Below are 26,220 nucleotides of genomic sequence, written 5' to 3' on the forward strand. Positions count from 1 at the left end.
TTTTCCATGTGGCAACTTTTAGGTAAGTATCCCTACCTAAACTTCTCAATCTATCTACAATTCCTTTGACTATGGGAGATATTCTTTTTTTCTATTTGCCTAGTTAATTGCATAAGAATAATAAGTCCTTACCCGAGTGGTTTCATTTGATCTATAAACTCCTCACTATTTGCCCAAAAGGACTCAGAACTCACAAAAATTTCCACCTTCGATGCAATCTGAGTAAGAGAAACTTGGATTAAATCCTTTCCATGAAATACTAAAACTTAAATCGAGTGCGTAGTTTATAATATTTCTAAGCATGGGCAATCACTTATGTGAAACCTTATACTCATGGCTTAAAAGCTGCAAATTTGCAATATTTGATGGGCACTCCAACTCCACCACCAACTCCTGCGGATAGGAACAGAATCTGCAAATTGTCCCTAACATAAGTTACAAATTGATGCCCTCTGATTGTTGTGGAAGTTTAGTACCATAAGGAATAAGTTATAATGTCCATATTTGCAATATGGGTGATTGTAACAATGCCACTATTAGAGCCAAAAAACTGCCTAAGCAAAAGTCAGAAGATTGTCAATTTACAATGCAAGCTCATATTGACACTAGATTTGCTCAAACGAGAAGGTTAGACCCTTACCTTGAGCTTTGCCAACCACATCCTGACACGCCCTTGTTCAATTCACTAGCCAGAAAATTTTCATCCTGTTTTTTATTATTGAAAGCACAGATCTAGAGATAAGTCGTATTTTTCCTTCAGAGAAGAAAACTTCTATGAATAAACACCCTAGAAAAATTCTAGAAAATATAGTTTAAAAAGGTTGGAATAAGAAGTTCAAATATCACTTTGGTTTGTATAAGAATATATAACCTGCTAGTAGAAAGCTACAATAATAACCCAGTAATAGTATCGACATATGAAAGTACAATGAACAACTACATATGGAAAAACGTTTGCACTTGCAATTACAGTTTTTGATATAATCCTCATTCAGCGTAAGAAATGCAATGAGAACTACAATCCCCTATGTCAAAAATATTGAAAGAAAAGAGGCTCCTAATCATGATAAAAACTGACTACATTGGCCTAAAGAACTTGAAAATAAGTCAACCCATCAAAAATTAAGGCCTCAAAGGTAGCCAAGTTGTGAAGATTCCGCAGTGTCTAGAGTGTCCAAAATAATTTGCATATGGCTTCAATCTAATAGGGAAAGGCCCAAAAAGCTAGAACACTTACCAAAAGTAAAGAAAGACAATGGAGTCTAAGAGATAAAGACACAAGATGAACAAGCTCTTGCATTTTAAGTGGCAGCTTATTGGCCCAAATACTTGAAAGTTCCTATGTCATTTTGCAAATAATCTTTACAACGACAAAAGGATTTGGCATGATCAATTATCCAAGGCTCATGCTGCAAGCTAAAATAAATTGTTTTGATAGTTATATCATAAATATGTTACATGGCAGAAAATACTCTAGTCCTGCAAACTTTCTACTGAATTTAACAAGGAGACTGCCTGACATGACTAAAACATAGTCCAAATAGTCCAAATCAAATACCCAAAGGCCTATAATGACTATTTGACCTCAGGAGTAACAACATCATTCCCTCTAGAAATGCCTCACTGCTAGCAAATAAGTTTTTGTAGGGCCACAAGTTCAATGGGGGGACCAAAAGTTTGCCCCAACCAACCAATTGATTCAAACCAAACTTCCAACTTCATCAATCTCACCCATCCATTTGATCATCTTTCTAGCTAGCTACCAATTTTGTGACAGGTATGGAAATGTGAGAATGTCCCAAAATCCGCATGAATGATCCAGTTTTCAAAACAAGACTTAATTTGAGATTCATGCATAAAGCCTCCAAGATTTTTAGTCCAAGGTTGTTGTCCCTCAGGGAATTTCTGCAAACCAAAGCTCATGCTCAAGAGGAGCACCTAACTTGTAAGTTTCTTAAGAAAAAGGGGTTATCTCTTGCCTTGTAGCATGTAAGTAAAGAAGTTTTTCAGTATGACCTGAGTAGACATGATATGGATGGTTTGTCTCATGGAGAAGGATCTACCAGAGGGCTTCCTTAAAGTTCATTGTCTACTTCACCACAAGAAGTCTCTTGCACAAGCAACAAGTTCTTGATGGATGTTCCATCTGATTTGTATCCAGCTCCAAGTAAAGTATTGAGCTGTGTACTTTGTTGTATCTTCTTCCGAGAAATATCATTATCTGTACTTTTCCGCAAAACAAAAATATGAAGACTCAAGGGTCGTCAATCATTCCCAAGTATGCCCAACGGCTCCAGCCATTCATCAAGCATGTCTCAAGGTCTCGGTCTACACACCAAGTCCTATCAGAATGAGCCAAAATCATAATCCTTTCTTGACAACAGCCTATGAACTCCAACTGATCCAGATTCTCCCTCTTTAATCTACCATCCTCTTGTACTAAGAAACTAAAGATTCTCTCTCCACTAGTGGCTACTAGTGCAAGAAGGATATCACCTCTATTGAAGAACCCAAACCATGCTTAAGAGGGGTACCTGTTAGTCCCCCACTTAGGGTATTGTCTCCCTAATGCTCTCCAACATGCCTCTAGCCCCTTTGATGCCCCAAATTCTCTACCTTTCTCCCTGAGCCGATAGCTCCAAGAAGGCAAATCACTCCACTGAAAAAGCTGACCATTAAGAGAACCTCCCACATGATAAACTGGTCCTCCCTTCAATAGTGTGGCTTCTCTATGTCCTAAGTAGCTCCTAGCAACACCCTATGAACTCCAACAGAACCGAATTCTCCCTGTTCAATCTACCATCCTCTTGTATTGAGAAACTAAAGATTCTCTCTCCACTAGTGGCTACTAGTGCAAGAAGGATATCACCTCTAGTGAAGAACCCAATCCATGCTTAAGAGGTGTACCTGTTAGTCCTCCACTTAGGGTACGCCTCCCTAATGCTCTCCAACATGCCTCTAGCCCCTTTGACGCCCCAAATTCTCTACCTTTCTACCTAAGCCACTAACTCTAGGAAGGCAAACCACTCCACTGAAAAAGCTATGCATTAAGAGAACCTCCCGCATGATAAACCGGTCTTCCCTTCAATGGTGTGGCCTCTCTATGTCCTAAGTAGCTCCTAACAACACCCTATGAACTTCAATTGAACTGGATTCTCCCTCTTCAATCTACCATCCTCTTGTACTAAGAAACTAAAGATTCTCTCTCCACTAGTGGTGGCTACTAGTGCAAAAAGGATATCACCTCTAGTGAAGAACCCAATCCATGCTTAAGAGGTGTACCTGTTAGTCCTCCACTTAGGGTACTACCTCCCTAATGCTCTCCAACATGCCTCTAGCCCCTTTGATGCCCCGAATTCTCTACCTTTCTACTTGAGCCAATAGCTCCAAGAAGGCAAACCACTCCTTCATTGAAAAAGCTATCCGTTAAGAGAACCCCCCACATGATAAACCGGTCCTCCCTTCAATGGTATAGCCTCTCTATGTCCTAAGTAGCTTGTTGAAGAGAAGTGATTGCCTCAACTTCTCTACAATAGTAGCTGAGTCAATCTAGCGAAGTCCTATAGATACCGATGTCTAAGCCCATATAATGGATGCAACAAATCTGACCTCAAAACACTTCCCTTGCCCCATAGCGATTCTGTATGCCGGGCATGGCTAGGTTATTTAGGCATTTATTTTATTATGGTCATTTTATGCTTATTTGGGGCATTTTATGTTGGCCGACCTGCCCCTATTTTGGCATTGTTTTCTTCTTTACATATCCAGCTCCCTCCTCATTCAAATTATCATCACCTACAGGTTCTATGGAGAGAGGGAGCCAGTGCCAGTGCGTAGGAGCTAGAGACTCCCTGTTGTACATGTCATTCTTGTGTTTAGTATATGGATTTCATTTCCCAAGCACATCTCTGAGTTTTCTTCCTTTGTGTCAGATGGGAGAGGATCGAGGTGCAGCTGAAGTGCAGTAAACAGTGTTGAGAGTGAGAGACAGAGTTGAGCACGATACCCAATGCAATAGTACTGAATAGAGTGTTGTTAACTGAAAGTACAAATGATAACCCTTATACCTTAGGGTTATAAGGGGCTGTTCACACCCGAACACTTACTTACCTTAGGGTTATAAGGGGCTGTTCACACCCGAACACAGTAAGTGCCCGTAAGTGTGCACCACAAGCACATACAAAATAGTACACATAATCTGGGGGAAAAAACCTCTCTTACCGAGAGTAAAAAGTGCCCCAGTGTCCTAGTGATCACCCGCACACTCCTATATGAGCGTAGGCGTAAGTAAGGCGTGTGAGATACCCAACAAACCCCCCTGGAGTGAAGAGTGATCAAGTGTACAAGGATCATCCGCCACCAAAGGGCGTCAAATTCAAAGCATCGCGAAATGCTTCAAATGTGTCTCGTGGAAGAGCTTTGGTGAAGATGTCTGCCACATTGCTGGTGGTAGGACAGTAGACAAGGCTGATATCGCCTGCATGTAGCCTCTCTCTGACAAAGTGGTAGTGAATCTCTATGTGTTTCGTGCGAGCATGAAACACAGGGTTCCGTGCCACTGCAATGGCACTCTGACTGTCAGTATATAAAGGAGTAGGCTCCGTAACAGATACATCCAAATCAGCAAGTAAGCGTCTAAGCCATACGCACTCAACTGCAGTAGTGAAGGCTGCCTTGTACTCAGCTTCACATGACGACGTGGCAACAGTGGATTGTTTCTTGCTAAGCCAAGAAATGCATGACGAGCCAAGAAAGAAACAATTGCCACTAGTGGAGTGACGAGTATCAAAATCACCAGCCCAATCAGAGTCACTGTAAGCATGTAACTGCAGTGGTCCCCCCTTGCCATAAAGCAATCCAAGAGCTCTAGTACCCTGCAAGTAACGAAACACACGCTTCACAGCTTGCCAATGCGACATACGAGGCTGATGCATGTACGTGCTCAAAACTGAAACGGCAAACTGTATGTCTGGCCGAGTGTGGCATAGATAGATGAGACATCCCACTGCTAGAGCATAAGTATGGATATCAAACAAATCACTGTCATCATGTAATGACAGTTTCAGCCCAGGTTCCATGGGTGTACAAACTGGCTTGCAATCCTGTAAGCCAAACTTTTCAAGAAGTTGCCCAATGTACCTTGACTGACATAATCCAATGCCTCTAGCATCATGTACGAACTGGATGCCCAAGTAATAGTGCAAAATACCCAAGTCAGACATGTCAAAAGTTTGCTGTAAATTATTTTTGAATGCTGAAATCTGATCAGCATGTGTTCCAGTGAGCAAAAGGTCATCTACATATAGACACAAAATCAGCATGGATCCCCCCTCTTTATGTACATAAAGGGTAGACTCAGATGGGCTGTTTACAAACCCCTGACTAAGCAAGAAAGCATCTATTTTTGCGTACCAAGCTCGTGGAGCTTGTTTCAAACCATATAGAGCTTTTTTCAGCTTGCATACTAAATTTTCTGAGCCTTCAACTGCAAAACCAATGGGCTGCTGTACATACACTTCTTCCTGAAGTTCCCCATGTAAGAATGCAGTCTTTATATCCAGCTGATGCACTTTCCAACCAAAATGTGCAGCCAAGGCAATCATAGACCAAATGGTCGTCATACGGGAGGTAGGAGCAAAGGTCTCCTCATAGTCAATGCCCTTTTTCTGTGCGTGGCCTTTAGCTACCAGCCGTGCCTTGTACTTATCTATGGATCCATCTGCATTCCTTTTCAATTTGTAGACCCATTTCGTACCAATGGCACGCTTGCCAACTGGCAAAGACACCAAATCCCAAGTATGATTCTTATGAATAGAATCCAATTCAACTTGCATGGCTGCCATCCAATGCACACTATGTCGTGCATCCTCAAAACATTCAGGCTCCTCATTATCATGAGTACATGCTGCCATAACAAACTCCATGGAATGTGCTGAATCATGCAGTCGAGTTTGCCTTCGAGTACGACCAGCCAAGGGTGTTTCCAAATGACTATCTCTCATAGTCTGCGTGTACCATCTAGGCACCTGTCTTGCTTCCTGACTGTGTACAAGTTCCTGCTGAATTTCAGTTTCAGCAATGTGCTGATTTACTGCATGTTCCATAGGAGCAGCTGGCTGAACATTAGGTTCATTTGCTGAAGTACCAGCTGAATCACCAAATGTGATGGGCAGCAGCCCTTCAAAGACATCACGGGCAGCCTGATATGTATCAAAACCAGCCAAGGATAATTCTGATTTTTCATCAAATATAACATCCCTGCTGACAAAAACCTTCTTGGTCACGGGATCATAGAGTCTGTAGCCTTTGCTTTCGCTGCTATATCCCATAAAGATGCATTTTATAGCCTTGTTGTCCAACTTCTTTCGAAGTACCTGTGGAATATGGGCATATGCAAGACACCCAAAAGTATGGAAGTGGCCAACAGAAGGTTTGCGGCTGTGCCAAGCCTCAAAAGGTGTGACGTTTTTCAAGGCCTTGGTAGGGCATCTGTTCAAAATGTGGCAAGCGCACATGACGGCTTCCATCCAAAAACTATGAGGCAAACTCTTTGCCTTCAGCATACATCTGGCCATCTCCATGAGTGACCGATTTTTCCTCTCTGCTACCCCATTCTGCTATGGAGTATATGCAGTAGTGTACTGATGGATAATGCCCTTCTGCTGCAAATAAGAATTCAGCATAGAGGACATGTATTCCCCCGTATACTCCACAGCAGAACGGAGAGTCTTAATCTTGCAACCAGACTGAGTTTCCACAAGTGCACTGAAAGCCAAAAATGCATCATACACTTCTGACTTCTTTTTCAAGCAGTAGACCCAGCAAAAACGTGTAAAGTCATCAATAAATGTTACAAAATAGTAACAACCACCGAATGACTGTGTCTGCATGGGCCCACAAACATCCGAATGCACAAGCTGCAATCTGGCTGTTGCTCTAAAAGCAACATCACAGGGAAAAGAGAAACGATGCATTTTCCCCAAAATGCAACCCTCGCATAAATGCTCAGGAGGTCTCTCCAAGAGAGGTAATCCATCCAACATCTGAGTACGCTGTAATAGCATCAAGCTGCCATAGTTTACATGCCCCAAACGAGCATGCCATAACTCTGCCTCTAACATAGCAGGAGTAAGAGTGGATGTCAAATATGCAGACTGATCTACCGAAAGAGCATCCAACTCATATAACCCATGACACAGAGAACCTGTCAAGACCAATGTCATGTGTTCCTTGTCACGGACCATGCAACGGTCATCATCAAAGGTGACCTGCAAACCACAACGTGCCATAGAAGAAATGGAAAGCAGATTCTTCTTAATGCCAGGCACATACAAAGCATCCTGTAGGCGGAGAATAGAGCCATCAATGGCTGTAAGCTGAATCTCCCCAATACCACGAACAGGGTATGATGCATTATTAGCACACTGAACAGACTTCCCAACGGGAGGTGCACCAAGAGAAGCAAACAAATCTCTACGAGATGTGATATGCCGTGAGGCACCACTGTCAAAGAACCAAGTGTCAGCATCCTCTGTAGAGCTAAATGCTCTATCAGCCCAAGAGACATCATAACTGCAAGTGTAAAAACAATAGTCCCTGTCTGCAACAAAGGACGCGGACTCACTAGCAGTGGAAGGAGCTGCAGAAACAGACATCCCTGACTCCTTCTTCTCTTTGGCGATGCGCTTCCTGCACTCAGTGATGTAGTGGCCAGGCTTCTTGCAGTAATGGCATTTTCCTTTCTTGGCTTGCGTGCCCCCCTGTTTCTGACTTGTCTGTGAAGTGTTACTACTACCAGAACTCTGCGAAGCATATTTCCCTTGGCTGTTTTTACCCTTCTGCCTTGACATAAAAGCCTGCTCAGAGGCTATACCATCCACACCACTGTTCCGTCTAGTTTGCTCCTCCTCTAGAAGCAAACTGACAAGCTGAATGAAAGTGATGGGCTCTTTCGAAATCCTCATAGTGAGGTTCAAGGCAGTATGAAAAGCCAAGTAAGAGGGAGGCAGTGAATTCAATGTCGTAGAAAGCAGCTGCGCATCTGAGTAGTACTCATCCACATTCATGAGTTGCTCCCGCAAGTCCTGAATTTTGTTGAGATGATCCTGCATAGAATCACCCTCATTCATCTTTAGAGTCTCTAGCTCTTTCTTCAAGAAAGAGATGCGAGTCTCATTCTTTCCTGCAAACATCTGCTCCAATGTCAACCAAGCTTCTTGTGAAGAAGCTGCTGAACGAATATGAGGAATGATAGAACGCTGAACTGCCAATGCAATCAGCGACATAGCCTGTGCATCCCGTGTATCCCAAGCTTTCTGAGCTGCAGTTCTTGGGGGAAGTGGCTGAGCGGGCTGAGGTGGAGGGGGCTGAGGTTGCCCTCTTGCACGTCCTCCTGGAGGAGGAGTAGCGGGAGCCACAACTCCCGGTCGTGCTTCCTCTCCACTGACATAATCCCACAAATTTTTGGCCACTAATACATTCTTCATCATGAAAGACCAAAGGGAATAATTGTTCCCATCCAATCGGTCTTCCTTGGACACATAGGTGAATACATCTCCTCCCTGATTTGCCATTATTTCCCAAAAGGCAATAGAGCAATGTCAATGCAGTACGGGCTGGAAATCTGCAAATTTCCAGAAATTGCAGCAAACACAAGTCTGCAATTAATGTGCAAAGGGTACTCTGTCAAAAAAACTGTCACTGATGCACGCTTCCCAAGGTGCAATTAGTGCTCAGCAGCACTAAAACATCAAAAGCCCCAAAATTTTCTGCCCAAAATTTCTGTCACAAATGTCTGTTACAAAAGCCCCAAAATGTGCATTCAATGTGTCACAGACAGACACAGCACGTTTCCCAATGCTGAAAACTGAACCTGCTGTTCAGCACGTTTCCCAATGCTGAAAACTGAACCTGCTGTTCAGCACGTTTCCCAATGCTGAACCTGAACCTGTTGCACGAACTCCTGTGTAAAAGAAAAGTGCAGAATGTTACCTCTGCGTGTTGACGACGGGCACGATTCCCGAGGTAATGACTGCTGGGTACAGTCGGGCTGACGCACAGGTACAGGCGTGCAGGTCCAGTGACACGCGCAGGCAGGACTGGGCGCGCGCTGGGCAGAGGAGGCGGTACCCAGGACTGGGTGGTGGAAACAGGTGGCGCGCTGGCAGCTGGAGCTGACGGCACAGTCTAGCTCAGCGCAGGGAGGCTGCGCAGGCAGACTGACAGGCGAAGGGGCACGCTGGGCAGACACAGGGCAGAGGACACGCTGGGCAGAGGTGGCAGCACGCAGGTACAGGTGGCGCGCTGGGCAGGGCGGTGCTGCGCGCTGATTGTTGGAGCTGCACGCTGGGCAGAGGAGTCGTCTGGTGCTGCACGCTGACGGACTGACAGGAACAGGCAGCTGGGGCAGAACTGGCGGGGGCTGGCTGAACTGGCGTGGGCTGCAGACTGCAGACTGAAGACTGCTCTGAGCTGAGCTCTGATACCAAATGTCAGATGGGAGAGGATCGAGGTGCAGCTGAAGTGCAGTAAACAGTGTTGAGAGTGAGAGACAGAGTTGAGCACGATACCCAATGCAATAGTACTGAATAGAGTGTTGTTAACTGAAAGTACAAATGATAACCCTTATACCTTAGGGTTATAAGGGGCTGTTCACACCCGAACACTTACTTACCTTAGGGTTATAAGGGGCTGTTCACACCCGAACACAGTAAGTGCCCGTAAGTGTGCACCACAAGCACATACAAAATAGTACACATAATCTAGGGGAAAAAACCTCTCTTACCGAGAGTAAAAAGTGCCCCAGTGTCCTAGTGATCACCCGCACACTCCTATATGAGCGTAGGCGTAAGTAAGGCGTGTGAGATACCCAACACTTTGCAATGTTCTTCTATTTTCTTTCTCTTCTATCTTGTGTTCAACAGTTTATTTCAGCACTTGTCTATGATTCCATTACTGCACCACTTCTAACATGGTATCAAATTGCAGGATCTAGGTTCTTGCTGCAATTCCTCTGCTGATTACAGGTTCTTCTTTCCTTTTGTTGATCAGGCAACCTGTTGTTGATCGTTTTCAACCTGTCAGAGGTCCATTGCTGCCTGCATTTTCTGCCTGCACCCTGCATTTTCAGTCTGCACAGCCTGCAATTGTCAGTTTCCTGCAGCCTGCCTTTTTGGTTTTCTCCCCCTAATTGTGGCTGGTTGACTGTTTGTACAGGCCATTTTTGCTATTCCTAGCAGTTTTTGATTGGTTTTTCTTCATTTTGCAGTAGTTTCCCTTCATCTCTAATCAAATTTTTGGTTACACTGCATGTGAACTCTCATTTTTGTGACATCTTTGCTGTTGGTTTGATTGTATTCTCTCTCTATATACCTTCTCTTCTTATCCTCTCCAAATGGCTCCTCCATGCACTTCTACAGATGATAAGTTACATGGACCTGACTGTCTTACATGGAGTGTTGTGATGAAAGCCTAGTTTATACAGAAGCCTTCAACACCTATAAATAGATAGGATGCCCACCATTCACTCTCATCCCTTTGTAGGTTCTCACTCCTCTACTACATTTGGTCCACCTACCATCGCCAGCCCACAAACTATCTCCTTTGTGCATTCGACTCTCCATCAGCCAAGCAACAGGCAGCAGCCCTCCCTCATCATCAAGCATCAGCCCTACAGTCTGCATTCGGCTTTTTCTTCCCCAGGCGGCAGCTAGCAACCATCTTCTGCCAGTTGGCGACCATCTTCTCCCTACTAGCGGCCATCCTACAACTGCATTTGCAGCTTCTTGCTGTTGCCCTCAACTGCAAACACCTTCCTTGCTGTCACCTAAGTCATTTGACCCTCCAGTGATCGACGTTCGGTGTTTTTTCCTCGACTTCCGCACTATGAGTAGTGATCACAACTCTTGGGATCCGTCTTCAATGGATGTCACGCCTCGACACTACATTGCTCTACCCTTGGGTATTATGTACACTCTTACATTCATTTACAGTATTCATTCACTTCAAAGTTTTTAAGTTTTGTGTTTCAATCTTGGTCATACATGTTGTGTTTTCTGAGTGCAAACCCTAGCATATCTTCACATTGTATCAAAGCCGGTGCTCTTCTAAAGAGTATCCTATGGTGATTGTGGAGGCTAGTCTTTGTGCGAGACTCACACATGACTCGATTCTAACTCAATGTCTCAGGTATCTTCTTCTTTGGATCCTATGATGCCCTATCAGGCTTCTCCATCATTGAAGGCTCTGACAAGGCATTACGGTCTCTTCTTCTTTTGGTAGACACACATTCACCTTAACTATCTTCTTCTTTTGGTTATCTTACAAATGAAGAGTTTGAGGAGTACTTGCGCATCACGTACAGTTCAGTTTACACTCCTCCAACAAGTGCTACTACTCCATCTGGACCGATTGGTGAGACTGGCCATCTCTCTAAACTTGGAGGAATTATGACATTTGGCACGTCTGGCGATCCATCTTCTTTATCTCTGTCAAGCCTTGTGTCAGGTTTATATAACCCTTTTCAATCGTATGAGCCAAAACCCTCTCCTATTTCTTCTCTTGTTATGCAAGATTCAGATGATTTTCAGTATGTTAGCTTTAATAGAGAAGGCTCTCGAAGTAGATATCCTTTATCAGGTATATCTCTACCATCCATTTCATTTGAGCATGCAAACCACACTTCTCAACACCCTCCCATCCTACCACTATCTTTTCCACATTCTAATCTACTCACATCCTCATTCCAAAATCTTGGATTACATTCCACTTCCGCTCAAAGCACACTAGGGATTGGACCTTCCATCTCCACTCCTAACACTTTCTCTTTCTCCATCCCACCATCTACCTACCCTCCAATCATTCCACCTATTGGTGCATCGTTAGAGGAAATGCCACCCTTTAACACTATATCTTCCACATACCCTCACTTTACCACATCCTTCCACTCTAGGACAATAGTGATGGGCATTCCTCTCACTACCCCCAAATACTCACAAATGCCCCACACGACCTTTCAGACGCAAGGATATCCATCTTGTGCTTATGGACTGCCGTCACACATCCCTTGGGTCACTCCTCCGCAGGGATTTCCATCCTTTACTCCACGTATCTCTATCCCTCCACCTAGGGCTCCACGAGCGTTTACCATACCCATACCTAGTCTGCCCTTGCCCACATATGGATCTGCTATGCACACTTCTCGTATGCATGGTGGGCACTCTGGGATTCCTTCCTCAATGTACTCTACTCCCCTACCCTATCCCCCCTATTCACTCTACCCCCATTACACATCTTCTCCATCTCCTAGCACTATCACTCCTGTTGCAACGGCCAAAAATGCCTTCACGGATAAGACACATTTTAACAAGTCAAATTTCAAAACTTGGTTAAACTTCATGCAACAAGTGCTTGAATCTAAGGGACTTTGGGACCTCATCATTGATACCGAGGACCCTTACTTAGCTCACTCTTATCATATCCATCAATGGAGAGTCCCCCAATGCCATAGCCAATATTGAGTTAATGCAAGGATTGCTTTCTGAGTGCCACTCTCAGTTACAACATTTTTCCCTTCTATCTGAGCGTTGGAGTCATCTCATTGACCACTATGCAACTCAAGATTGCACTCAACATATCAATCTCGATTTTTAAGCTTCAAGAGTTTTCTGTTAAGGAAGGGAAAGATCTAAAGCTCAAGTTGGCCAACTATCGGCGTTTACTAGCAGAGTTTGCCACTACTGACATCCAAAAGTCCGATGACGATTAGGTTACATTCTTCTTGAACAAGTTACCTAACAAATACTTCCATTTTATCCAGCACATTATCTCACTATCTAGATTGCCAACCTTCTACAAGTTTGTGTCAATCCTTGCGTTACATGAGACTGCATGATCAGGTCCACAAGAAGCCCTCCACACACATCTATTTAGAGGCGCAAGGGTTGGTTGCCTCTTCTTCAAGAGAGAAAACCACCAGAGGCAAGAACTCGCGAGATACAAAGGCAAGCCAAAACAAGGGTAACATCACTTCCTTCAATGGAACCAAAGAAACACGACCCCTTTGGCAACAAATTTCTAAGAAAAATAGGTTTTGCACACACTGCCAGAGGTCAAGCCACATGGACGACGAGTGTTGTACCAAGTTCGAGGGTCTTCCTCCTAGAAAACCACAATAGACTAGTGTCACTGCCTCCACTCTAGTTGGCTAGTCCAATGGGTCTACACCTCCTGTTGTTGCACCATCTGCTCCATCTATCCTAGCGGCTACTGGATATATGGCACACAAACGGTCTCAACAGCCTATCTTCTTCCTTACTCCTAAAGGATTGGATGATTGGTCTGCTAGTGGCTCACCTATTTCACTTTACGCATTCATTCCTGGGGTAGCATTCACTGCACCTTCTAGGACCCCTTCTCCACCTCGTCATACGCTATGGTGAACACACACTTAGCCTTTCCCTTTTTAGACTTCCACTACATACTTACATACTCATTGCATTGCACTTAGCTTTACTTTCTTTTATTTTTAGTTTTGTTCTTTAGAGCATCTCACTATTCACCTCTAAGCTTTGCAAATTTTGATCTCTTTTGCAGGGTTTTGTATTTTAGTGCAGGGCTAACATACAAGCTTGCACCCATCCTTCCTGAGCTAGAGACAAGAGATGCAAGCCATTTCTTTCATGGTTCCATCTATTGGAGTTTTGCTCTTCTACCAACATGGAGGCTTCTCTCACAGCAGATCATATAGCATCTCTCTCTTGATGCTATCATGGCGATGACTTCTATCCTTGCTCTTCCAGTAAGGATGCTTCATCATCTTCATCCACATGGTTCTCAACACCATATGAAGATCAATATCCTCTAGCTCCTCTTTCTTCTTCGGCATCGACATCCAAGTTGAGAGGAGATTCCTACCCTTCTTGATATTCTATAGGTTTCGGCACTTGTCTTCAACATCAGCCTTTCCCCCTGTTGTACCTTCCCCTACGCATTGCATGATTTTATCATCTTTGTACTAGCGTACTTGGGCAAGTGAACAATTTTTCCATGAGAGGCACTATTCAAGTGGCACCTGCTGCATGAGCATTCTTCAACGTATTAAGCTAAAACACACTTTACAGTTTGTTAGCATTTTTAAGCACTCCCAAAATATGCTTAGTTAATGAAAAACGCAAATTTAGTACATGGTTTGAGAGGGTTTCAATGGTCCCCTAAAAACCTAAATTTTTGGGACACCCTTCAACATCTATAAATAGGCAAGCTGCCCACCATTCACTCTCATCTCTTCAATGCAAAAGGTAGCAACCCTCCCTCGTCATCAAGCATCAGCCCTACAATCTCTGTTCATCCTTTTCTCCCCGGAGCGGTAGCTTGAGAGCAAGATTGTTGAGAGTCTCTTGCACAGCTAAATATGCCATGCTTTCCCATAGTAATGACAAGTCAGGGAGGACTTGCGGCCATGGGACTTGCTGCGAGACTGAGACCGAGACTATTGAGAGTCTCTCCCACAGCGATCATTACTGCCCCTACCATTATTGCCTCTAACTGTCAGCATGAGAGATGCGGGAAGCATCGACATTCTTTTTGTTAACCTCTTCAGTCAAGAGTGCACCCTCTATATCCTGCAACAACTGTAACCTATCAGTAGTAGGCATGTTGGCACACATTGCAGTATGAAAGGTATCCCAAGATGTAGGCAATGTAACTAAGAGGAACAAGGAAAGAAGAGTGCCCTTGAATTCAATCCTCTGCAACAACAAATGACTGATAATGGAACGAAATTCATTTAAGCGAGTTAACATAGAAGTGCCCTCCTTCATGCAAAGATCCATGAGTTGCTTAAGTCGGTACATCTAAGAAGCAGGGCTCTATTTGTTATAGACATTGCAAATCTTTTCCCATAATTTCCATGCAAATTGACCATCAAAGAGACAACATTATAAAACACCTGCCCTTAAGTTTTAAAGGCCTAACCTACATTTTTTGCACTAAAACTTGCCAAATTTGGGCCTTCCAGTAGATGTAGTTGGTGCTATCCAACTTGTCAATATTAAATATCACTATCACTCGAGCCACCAGCCATAATGAAGACAAAAAAGTGCACAAATTGTCAAAGAAAGCTGCTATAATTACTGCAAACAGCCCTAAAACCACTACCAGATCAAGCTGAAAACAAGGGGTACTGACCAAGTAATTAACTGTCCACAAACTCAATGCAAAAAACTGTGAAACGAAGGTGACTGCTCACATAAATAGTGCAATAAACTGCAATTACAGCATGCTGAAAATGAAGTACATCAATAAAAAATCAATACCAAAGATGGGCAATCACTAATATAAGATACACTGCAACTACCAGGGAATAGCTCCAACTAGCAGTGAGTGAATATGTCACTTTCACTAAGAATTGTCAACGGCTCAATACATAACCAACCAAGATGCACACATCGCTAAAACATCGTGACAAAGATAGGTGCCAGCCCAAAAGCAATGTCAAATTAGCCCACTAAGCATCAACTGCGTACATAAAGCATGACAAGAGCATGTACATGTCACCAAGTCCCATGGTCTCATTGTAAGACCCTCAAGCTCAACTGCATAACCAAAAGCTCAATATAATATCCAAATGTCAAGAAGTGGCTCCCACTGGAACAAAAGCCGAATGCCAGACAAGCAAACAAAGCTCAAAACATCATGCGAAAGGAATCCATACATCCAAGATCCAAGTAGCATATATCCAGGAGCATCCAACCCAAGTGACTTCATAAGTGTTGAGAAACCCTTCAACTGCGTTTTGCGTTTAGGTTTCATAGTGGACAGCCCCAAAAAGGACCTGGGCGCCCACAGTGGAGCACCACCCTAGATAGTTGGCGCCCTCCCTCCAACACCACCCTAGGTAGTCTCTTGCCTATTTATAGGCTGCCTCAACACCCATTCTTTACGGCTGATTCATTCAATCCATCACCTCTTCTCTCTAGCCTCTCCACTACCCTCACACCCCTTCAGGAGGGCATTGCGATTCGTGGTTCGCGGCTGTCTTCATCATCTTCCTTATGCTACGGCACCCTTGTTCCCTTGTATCACATTCACTCCATGATTCAAATCTTCATCATTCCATTCATCAGAGTTTCTTCTCTCTTCTCTTCTCTTCTCAGTGTTTGCCGAGTTCGCTCTATGTTCCACCCTGCAAACCCTACTATCTTGCTAGTGCATTGTCTTTTGACATGGTTTTAGAGCTTGATCTACTCAAACAGCGCAAAGATCCTCCACTCCAGTGAAGGCAAAGACTGATGGCGGATTTAGCATCCACTACTCTTCTTCTTCTACTGCATCAACACCCTAACTAGTGGTTGTTCCCTTCTACATTTTCAGCAAGGCACATTGGTACCCATGGCTTCCTCCCCAATAGATGACCAGTCTACTTGGTGCTTCTATTGTGGCATCACTGGACACACCACCGACACTTGCCGACTTTGACCTTTGCTCCCCACCACCCCAGAGTATATGTATCTCCCACCTAGCACTACCTATACCACCTCTCCTTTCTGGGCCATAGAGATCATTCAACATTGGCTATCAGAGTACTATGCTCAAGGTAATAAGATGCATCCGATACATATTAAGTCCTTTCGAGCACATGGAGGATCGATTGGTGCTACAACCTCCTAGAGATTCTCACAATGCCAGCAGCACTCTTCTCCCACCTATTTTCGGGTGTAGTGGCTACCATGGCCCGCAGTTCTACAATCCGCTCCATCGAGAGACAATGATTGTTTGATACCGTCTCCTCATCAATCCACTCCTTCAAGAGACAGTGGCTGCTCCACTCCTTCCTCTTCTTTGGCTTCCTAGTCCACTCCATTGAGAAGCAACGATTGTTGCCCACTCATTGCTCAGTTTGAGCCCCACCCTTCTCCACCCTCGCCTACTCAAGTTCGAGAGGCCATCTTTGGAAGCTCTTCACCACCCCCAGATATCTTTTTCTACACGACCAACAGCACTTCCTTCCTCCTTAGACATTTCGGAGTCCATGATCCATGACTTTTTTGGATTCCCTATCTACCTCAGAGGGTAATGGTCTTGTTCCCCTTTTTGGGCCTGAGACACGGTGTTGAGAAACCCTTCACCTGCATTTTGTGTTTTGCGTTTAGGGTTCCACAGTGGACAGCCCCAAAACGGGTTAGGCACCCACAGTGGAGCACCACCCTAGACAGCCGGCACCCTCCCTTGAGGCACCACCCTAAATAGTCTTTGCCTATTTATAGGCTGCCTCTATCACTCATTCTTCACATTGATTTATTTCTTGGGTGTAAAGGCCCTTACGCTACTCCCATGTGTATATTACTTTACATGTGCAGGTTAAGTGTACAATACCCTAAGTATAAATACATTCTTTTATTCTTGTCAGATGGGAGAGGATCGAGGTGCAGCTGAAGTGCAGTAGACAGTGTGAGAGTGAGAGACAGAGTTGAGCACGACACCCAATGCAATAGTACTGAATAGAGTGTTAGCTGAAAGTACAAATGATAACCCTTATACCTTAGAGTTATAAGGGGCTGTTCACATCCGAACACAGTAAGTGCCCGTAAGTGTGCACCACAAGCACATACAAAATAGTGCACATAATCTGGGGGAAAAAACCTCTCCTACCGAGAGTAAAAAGTGCCCCAGTGTCCCAGTGATCACCCGCACACTCCCATATGAGCGTAGGCGTAAGTAAGGCGTGTGAGATACCCAACAAACCCCCCTGGAGTGAAGAGTGATCAAGTGTACAAGGATCATCCGCCACCAAAGGGCGTCAAATTCAAAGCATCGCGAAATGCTTCAAATTTATCTCGTGGAAGAGCTTTGGTGAAGATGTCTGCCACATTGCTGGTGGTAGGACAGTAGACAAGGCTGATATCACCTGCATGTAGCCTCTCTCTGACAAAGTGGTAGTGAATCTCTATGTGTTTCGTGCGAGCATGAAACACAGGGTTCCGTGCCACTGCAATGGCACTCTGACTGTCAGTATATAAAGGAGTAGGCTCCGTAACAGATACATCCAAATCAGCAAGTAAGCGTCTAAGCCATACGCACTCAACTGCAGTAGTGAAGGCTGCCTTGTACTCAGCTTCACATGACGACGTGGCAACAGTGGATTGTTTCTTGCTAAGCCAAGAAATGCATGACGAGCCAAGAAAGAAACAATTGCCACTAGTGGAGTGACGAGTATCAAAATCACCAGCCCAATCAGAGTCACTGTAAGCATGTAACTGCAGTGGTCCCCCCTTGGCATAAAGCAATCCAAGAGCTCTAGTACCCTGCAAGTAACGAAACACACGCTTCACAGCTTGCCAATGCGACATACGAGGCTGATGCATGTACCTGCTCAAAACTGAAACGGCAAACTGTATGTCTGGCCGAGTGTGGCATAGATAGATGAGACATCCCACTGCTGGAGCATAAGTATGGATATCAAACAAATCACTGTCATCATGTAATGACAGTTTCAGCCCAGGTTCCATGGGTGTACAAACTGGCTTGCAATCCTGTAAGCCAAACTTCTCTAGAAGTTGCCCAATGTACCGTGACTGACATAATCCAATGCCTCTAGCATTATGTACAAACTGGATGCCCAAGTAGTAGTGCAAAATGCCCAAGTCAGACATGTCAAAAGTTTGCTGTAAATTATTTTTGAATGCTGAAATCTGATCAGCATGTGTTCCAGTGAGCAAAAGGTCGTCTACATATAGACACAAAATCAGCATGGATCCCCCCTCTTTATGTACATAAAGGGTAGACTCAGATGGGCTGTTTACAAACCCCTGACTAAGCAAGAAAGCATCTATCTTTGCGTACCAAGCTCGTGGAGCTTGTTTCAAACCATATAGAGCTTTTTTCAGCTTGCATACTAAATTTTCTGAGCCTTCAACTGCAAAACCAATGGGCTGCTGTACATACACTTCTTCCTGAAGTTCCCCATGTAAGAATGCAGTCTTTATATCCAGCTGATGCACTTTCCAACCAAAATGTGCAGCCAAGGCAATCATAGACCGAATGGTCGTCATACGGGAGGTAGGAGCAAAGGTCTCCTCATAGTCAATGCCCTTTTTCTGTGCGTAGCCTTTAGCTACCAGCCGGGCCTTGTACTTATCTATGGATCCATCTGCATTCCTTTTCAATTTGTAGACCCATTTCGTACCAATGGCACGCTTGCCAACTGGCAAAGACACCAAATCCCAAGTATGATTCTTATGAATAGAATCCAATTCAGCTTGCATGGCTGCCATCCAATGCACACTATGTCGTGCATCCTCAAAACATTCAGGCTCCTCATTATCATGAGTACATGCTGCCATAACAAACTCCATGGAATGTGCTGAATCATGCAGTCGAGTTTGCCTTCGAGTACGACCAGCCAAGGGTGTTTCCAAATGACTATCTCTCATAGTCTGCGTGTACCATCTAGGCACCTGTCTTGCTTCCTGACTGTGTACAAGTTCCTGCTGAATTTCAGTTTCAGCAATGTGCTGATTTACTGCATGTTCCATAGGAGCAGCTGGCTGAACATTAGGTTCATTTGCTGAAGTACCAGCTGAATCACCAAATGTGATGGGCAGCAGCCCTTCAAAGACATCACGGGCAGCCTGATATGTATCAAAACCAGCCAAGGATAATTCTGATTTTTCATCAAATACAACATCCCTGCTGACAAAAACCTTCTTGGTCACGGGATCATAGAGTCTGTAGCCTTTGCTTTCGCTGCTATATCCCATAAAGATGCATTTTACAGCCTTGTTGTCCAACTTCTTTCGAAGTACCTGTGGAATATGGGCATATGCAAGACACCCAAAAGTACGGAAGTGGCCAACAGAAGGTTTGCGGCTGTGCCAAGCCTCAAAAGGTGTGACGGTTTTCAAGGCCTTGGTAGGGCATCTGTTCAAAATGTGGCAAGCGCACATGACGGCTTCCATCCAAAAACTATGAGGCAAACTCTTTGCCTTCAGCATACATCTGGCCATCTCCATGAGTGACCGATTTTTCCTCTCTGCTACCCCATTCTGCTGTGGAGTATATGCAGTAGTGTACTGATGGATAATGCCCTTCTGCTGCAAATAAGAATTCAGCATAGAGGACATGTATTCCCCCCCTCGGTCCGAACGGAGAGTCTTAATCTTGCAACCAGACTGAGTTTCCACAAGTGCACTGAAAGCCAAAAATGCATCATACACTTCTGACTTCTTTTTCAAGCAGTAGACCCAGCACAAACGTGTAAAGTCATCAATAAATGTTACAAAATAGTAACAACCACCCAATGACTGTGTCTGCATGGGCCCACAAACATCCGAATGCACAAGCTGCAATCTGGCTGTTGCTCTAAAAGCAACATCATGGGGAAAAGAGAAACGATGCATTTTCCCCAAAATGCAACCCTCGCATAAATGCTCAGGAGGTCTCTCCAAGAGAGGTAATCCATCCAACATCTGAGTACGCTGTAATAGCATCAAGCTGCCATAGTTTACATGCCCCAAACGAGCATGCCATAACTCTGCCTCTAACATAGCAGGAGTAAGAGTGGATGTCAAATATGCAGACTGATTTACCGAAAGAGCATCCAACTCATATAACCCATGACACAGAGAACCTGTTAAGACCAATGTCATGTGTTCCTTGTCACGGACCATGCAACGGTCATCATCAAAGGTGACCTGCAAACCACAACGTGCCATAGAAGAAATGGAAAGCAGATTCTTCTTAATGCCAGGCACATACAAAGCATCCTGTAGGCGGAGAATAGAGCCATCAATGGCTGTAAGCTGAATCTCCCCAATACCACGAACAGGGTATGATGCATTATTAGCACACTGAACAGACTTCCCAACGGGAGGTGCACCAAGAGAAGCAAACAAATTCCTACGAGATGTGATATGCCGTGAAGCACCACTGTCAAAGAACCAAGTGTCAGCATCTTCTGTAGAGCTAAATGCTCTATCAGCCCAAGAGACATCATAACTGCAAGTGTAAAAACAATAGTCCCTGTCTGCAACAAAGGACGCGGACTCACTAGCAGTGGAAGGAGCTGCAGAAACAGACATCCCTGACTCCTTCTTCTTCTCTTTGGCGATGCGCTTCCTGCACTCAGTGATGTAGTGGCCAGGCTTCTTGCAGTAATGGCATTTTCCTTTCTTGGCTTGCGTGCCCCCCTGTTTCTGACTTGTCTGTGAAGTGTTACTACTACCAGAACTCTGCGAAGCATTTTTCCCTTGGCTGTTTTTACCCTTCTGCCTTGACATAAAAGCCTGCTCAGAGGCTATACCATCCACACCACTGTTCCGTCTAGTTTGTTCCTCCTCTAGAAGCAAACTGACAAGCTGAATGAAAGTGATGGGCTCTTTCGAAATCCTCATAGTGAGGTTCAAGGCAGTATGAAAAGCCAAGTAAGAGGGAGGCAGTGAATTCAATGTCGTAGAAATCAGCTGCGCATCTGAGTAGTACTCATCCACATTCATGAGTTGCTCCCGCAAGTCCTGAATTTTGTTGAGATGATCCTGCATAGAATCACCCTCATTCATCTTTAGAGTCTCTAGCTCTTTCTTCAAGAAAGAGATGCGAGTCTCATTCTTTCCTGCAAACATCTGCTCCAATATCAACCAAGCTTCTTGTGAAAAAGCTGCTGAACGAATATGAGGAATGATAGAACGCTGAACTGCCAATGCAATCAGCGACATAGCCTGTGCATCCCGTGTATCCCAAGTTTTCTGAGCTACAGTTCTTGGGGGAAGTGGCTGAGCGGGCTGAGGTGGAGGGGGCTGAGGTTGCCCTCTTGCACGTCCTCCTGGAGGAGGAGTAGCGGGAGCCACAACTCCCGGTCGTGCTTCCTCTCCACTGACATAATCCCACAAATTTTTTGCCACTAATACATTCTTCATCATGAAAGACCAAAGGGAATAATTGTTCCCATCCAATCGGTCTTCCTTGGACACATAGGTGAATACATCTCCTCCCTGATTTGCCATTATTTCCCAAAAGGTAATAGAGCAATGTCAATGCAGTACGGGCTGGAAATCTGCAAATTTCCAGAAATTGCAGCAAACACAAGTCTGCAATTAATGTGCAAAGGGTACTCTGTCACAAAAACTGTCACTGATGCACGCTTCCCAAGGTGCAATTAGTGCTCAGCAGCACTAAAACATCAAAAGCCCCAAAATTTTCTGCCCAAAATTTCTGTCACAAATGTCTGTTACAAAAGCCCCAAAATGTGCATTCAATGTGTCACAGACAGACACAGCACGTTTCCCAATGCTGAAAACTGAACCTGCTGTTCAGCACGTTTCCCAATGCTGAAAACTGAACCTGTTGCATGAACTCCTGTGTAAAAGAAAAGTGCAGAATGTTACCTTTGCGTGTTGACGACGGGCACGATTCCCGAGATAATGACTGCTGGGTACAGTCGGACTGACGCACAGGTACAGGCGTGCAGGTCCAGTGACACGCGCAGGCAGGACTGGGTGCGCGCTGGGCAGAGGAGGCGGTACCCAGGACTGGGTGGTGGAAACAGGTGGCGCGCTGGGCAGGGCGGTGCTGCGCGCTGATTGTTGGAGCTGCACGCTGGGCAGAGGTGTCGTCTGGTGCTGCGCGCTGACGGACTGACAGGAACAGGCAGCTGGGGCAGAACTGGCGGGGGCTGGCTGAACTGGCGTGGGCTGCAGACTGCAGACTGAAGACTGCTCTGAGCTGAGCTCTGATACCAAATGTCAGATGGGAGAGGATCGAGGTGCAGCTGAAGTGCAGTAGACAGTGTGAGAGTGAGAGACAGAGTTGAGCACGACACCCAATGCAATAGTACTGAATAGAGTGTTAGCTGAAAGTACAAATGATAACCCTTATACCTTAGAGTTATAAGGGGCTGTTCACATCCGAACACAGTAAGTGCCCGTAAGTGTGCACCACAAGCACATACAAAATAGTGCACATAATCTGGGGGAAAAAACCTCTCCTACCGAGAGTAAAAAGTGCCCCAGTGTCCCAGTGATCACCCGCACACTCCCATATGAGCGTAGGCGTAAGTAAGGCGTGTGAGATACCCAACAATTCTTTGTGTGTACCACATTGGTACGCACCACCCTAGACAATCGACACCTTCCCTCGAGGCACCACCCTAAATAGTCTTTGCCTATTTATAGGCTGCCTCTATCACTCATTCTTCACGGTCGATTCATTTGTTGGGTGTGGTGTAAAGACCCTTACGCTACTCCCGTGTGTATATTACTTTACACGTGCAGGTTAAGTGTACTGTACCCTAAGTTTAAATACATTCTTTTATTCTTTGTGTGTACCACATTGGTACACACCTATCCGTCGACTCTCACTCTCGCTGACTGTTCACTCAACTACTGCTGCACCTTGATCAATGTGTATATTCTAATTGATTCCTCTTACATACACACTTCAAACTAGTATCAGAGCACGAGAATCGGTGTAGGCAATCGTGACCAATACCAAGCAGGCAACAACGGTCAACACCAGGTGCAAGTCTAACTGACAATCGATAGGTTTGACAAACTATCGACATCAAATGTGTAGCAAACGGATACATAGCAAGCAACCAACTCAAGCAGGTTAGGCAACAGTAGGCATCACGCTTCCAATAAGCGATAGGCAGCAATTGCGAGACAAGAGGGACAATTTCTCCATGTGGCAACTAAGATAGTGTACGCACCAACTGTGGTTGGTTGGTGGCGTCAGTATGTAGGGGTTGGTGACGTCAGTATGTAGGACTGGTGATGTTCTCTGTAGGTGACGGGGCAATGTGACATGCATCAAGTCAATGGGTGGGGCTGTTTCGTCAATTTTCTGACTTTTTTTTACTTTTTTAATTTATTTCTAAAGCAAGCCCCTTATCTATTAACGGGGTTCACACGCGCAAGCATAGAGCACAGATCTATGCGAATTTACACTTGAAAATTTGGGGCTTTTCCCAAAATTGGTGTTGGACACGCATAATAATGATTGTTGACCCAAAAATTGCAGACATTGGGTGCACATGCCTCAAAAATTTTGGGGCTTTTCATGTATAAGTGAAATTTTGCTCAATTGAGCCAATTTCATTGAAATTTGTGCACGATTGAACCCCGATATTTGAAGATTTTGCAAAATTTGTGAAATTTCTGCAACATTTTCCCGTATTTGATGCTCGGAAGGATGTATTGATGCAATTGGGGCAGATGCACTGCAAAAATTTTGGAGCTTTTTACATCGATGATGCATTTTGAGCTGATTTGAGCTTTGATAGTGAAATTTACAGCAGATTCACTGCTGAGTGGGAGAAATTTGAACTTGGGATGTTTCAAATGTTGTAAAAGGATGGCTTCTCTTGGTATATGTATTGCTGAATACTCATTATCCAGTGAAACAGTGGTATATACAGCACTTGGGTTATTACATTTGGGCATTACGGTGATGTGTTACTAAAGTGGGAGCTGTCATTAATACTAATGTATCACATTTGATTCATGTACATGCTGTAATCAGTACTTGAGACTGAAATTGCAACAAAACACCTGCTTCTTGAACATCTTGGAAGTACAAGTGTGTGTACTTGTTGTTACATTCAGCAACCTTGATATTAGCTGAAAGTATGCAGCTTTTTATTGCAATACTTTATTGTTGGAGATGGTTCGCAATGCATCTACATCTGACACAAAGAATCTCTTTGAGATTTGTAAATTTGATGGCAATGGCTTTGATCTTTGGAAAGATTGTATGTAGGGTATACTCTTTCTGAAGGATTGTGATGATGCCTTGGCAGAACATAAGCCTCTTGCTTTGTTAGATGAGGATTGGGCTAAAATGAATAAAAAGGCCATTACTTATATTAAAATGGTTGTTACAGATAATATATTGGTTGATATCAAGGGACTTGCTACTGTCTATACAGTTTGGGAGAAACTCAAGGCTATATATGAGAATACAACTCTTGTCAATCACATACATCTCACGCAAAAGTTGGTCAACTTGAAGCTTGATGAGTCTAAGCCTGTCTTAGAGCATTTGAATGCTTTCAATGGTATTTTGAGTCAGTTACAAGATGCAGGCTTGCCAACTTTTGATCCTAAATTGAGGACTATCTTCTTGCTCATGACTTTGCCCGATTCATGGAAAGCATTGGTTGTGTCATTGAGCAACAATCCCAACTTGATATTTGATGGTGTGCATAGTTCTATTCTCAATGAAGAGATTAGATGCAAGGCAAGTGGGGAAAATGTTGGATCAACCTACAATGTAAGAAGAAGAACTAAAAAAAGCTCAAGTGTTGCAAATAAGAACAAAAATCGCGGCAAAAACAAGGAAAAACAATAAGATCTTGTTATCAGTGTGGATGCAAAGGGCATAAAAAGCCTGACTGCAAGTACTAGCATAGTTCTATTCTCAATGAAGAGATTAGGTGCAAGGCAAGTGGGGAAAATGTTGGATCAACCTACAATGTAAGAAGAAGAACTAAAAAAAGGTTAAATGTTGCAAATAAGAACAAAAATCGCGGCAAAAACAAGGAAAAACAGTAAGATCTTGTTATCAGTGTGGACGCAAAGGGCATAAAAAGCCTGACTGCAAGTACTATATCAAATAGACATCCCAGGAAGCATACATAACCTCTAGACAATGAATGAAGTGTTGTCTTGAACTATATGAAAGCAAACTATCACAAACTATGAATCAATGGCTAATCCCAAGAGCTCCAACTAATGCCCAAATTCATGCCAAAGATGTTGGAGAAGATTCCAAAGATTGCCAAGAGCCAGGGGGAGTGCCAAGTGCTGGAGGATGGAGCTGAAACTATCAGGGAGTGGGCAGCAACAAACAGGCACAAATCACGTTGATGTTGCTGCTGTTGTTGCTGCCTTTGCTGCCAACATTGGCTCAGAGCAATGATGACTGGGGCCAAGGGAAGGCTTGCCTCAACAAGTCTGCTATCAGCGAGAAGAAGAAGAGCACTAAATCATACCTCTGGGTGAAGAATCCATGGCTGCCATTGAAACTATGAGATGAAGCTTTTCTCCACAAACTGAAGCAATGCCAGGTCCAGGCTCGAGTTCTCGGGGAAGATGGCTCTGATACCAGTTGAAGGGAGTGAGCCCTAAAGTGAAAGCACAAAGTGAAAGCAAGAGCTATGGTGGAAAGAGCAAGAGCAAGAGGGTGAGAAACACAAGATATGGGAACTCCAACAGTCACAATGTGTGA

The 26,220-nt window shown here is 44.3% G+C and overlaps 1 protein-coding gene across 6 annotated transcripts in view; it reads right to left on the reverse strand.

Moving 5' to 3' along the window:
• LOC148013868 (uncharacterized) overlaps window positions 1-26,220 on the reverse strand; it is a 273,317-nt gene that overhangs the window by 238,980 nt on the left and 8,117 nt on the right. For all 6 annotated transcript variants that reach the window (XR_015688595.1, XM_087666324.1, XM_087666323.1 and 3 more), the window contains exons 2-4: window positions 641-705; window positions 325-412; window positions 133-218 (exon numbers count right to left, since the gene is read on the reverse strand). Coding sequence is in view for 5 of the 6 variants with exons in the window: in XM_087666324.1 (XP_087522450.1) it covers window positions 133-218; window positions 325-412; window positions 641-705 (239 nt within the window). In the remaining variant the exon portion in view is untranslated. The remainder of the gene's footprint in view (window positions 1-132; window positions 219-324; window positions 413-640; window positions 706-26,220) is intronic.

The sequence above is a fragment of the Lygodium microphyllum genome, chromosome 25 (genome assembly GCF_053477565.2).
Source record: "Lygodium microphyllum isolate KBCC chromosome 25, Lygodium_microphyllum_v1.1.10, whole genome shotgun sequence".
Classification (NCBI taxonomy): domain Eukaryota; kingdom Viridiplantae; phylum Streptophyta; class Polypodiopsida; order Schizaeales; family Lygodiaceae; genus Lygodium; species Lygodium microphyllum.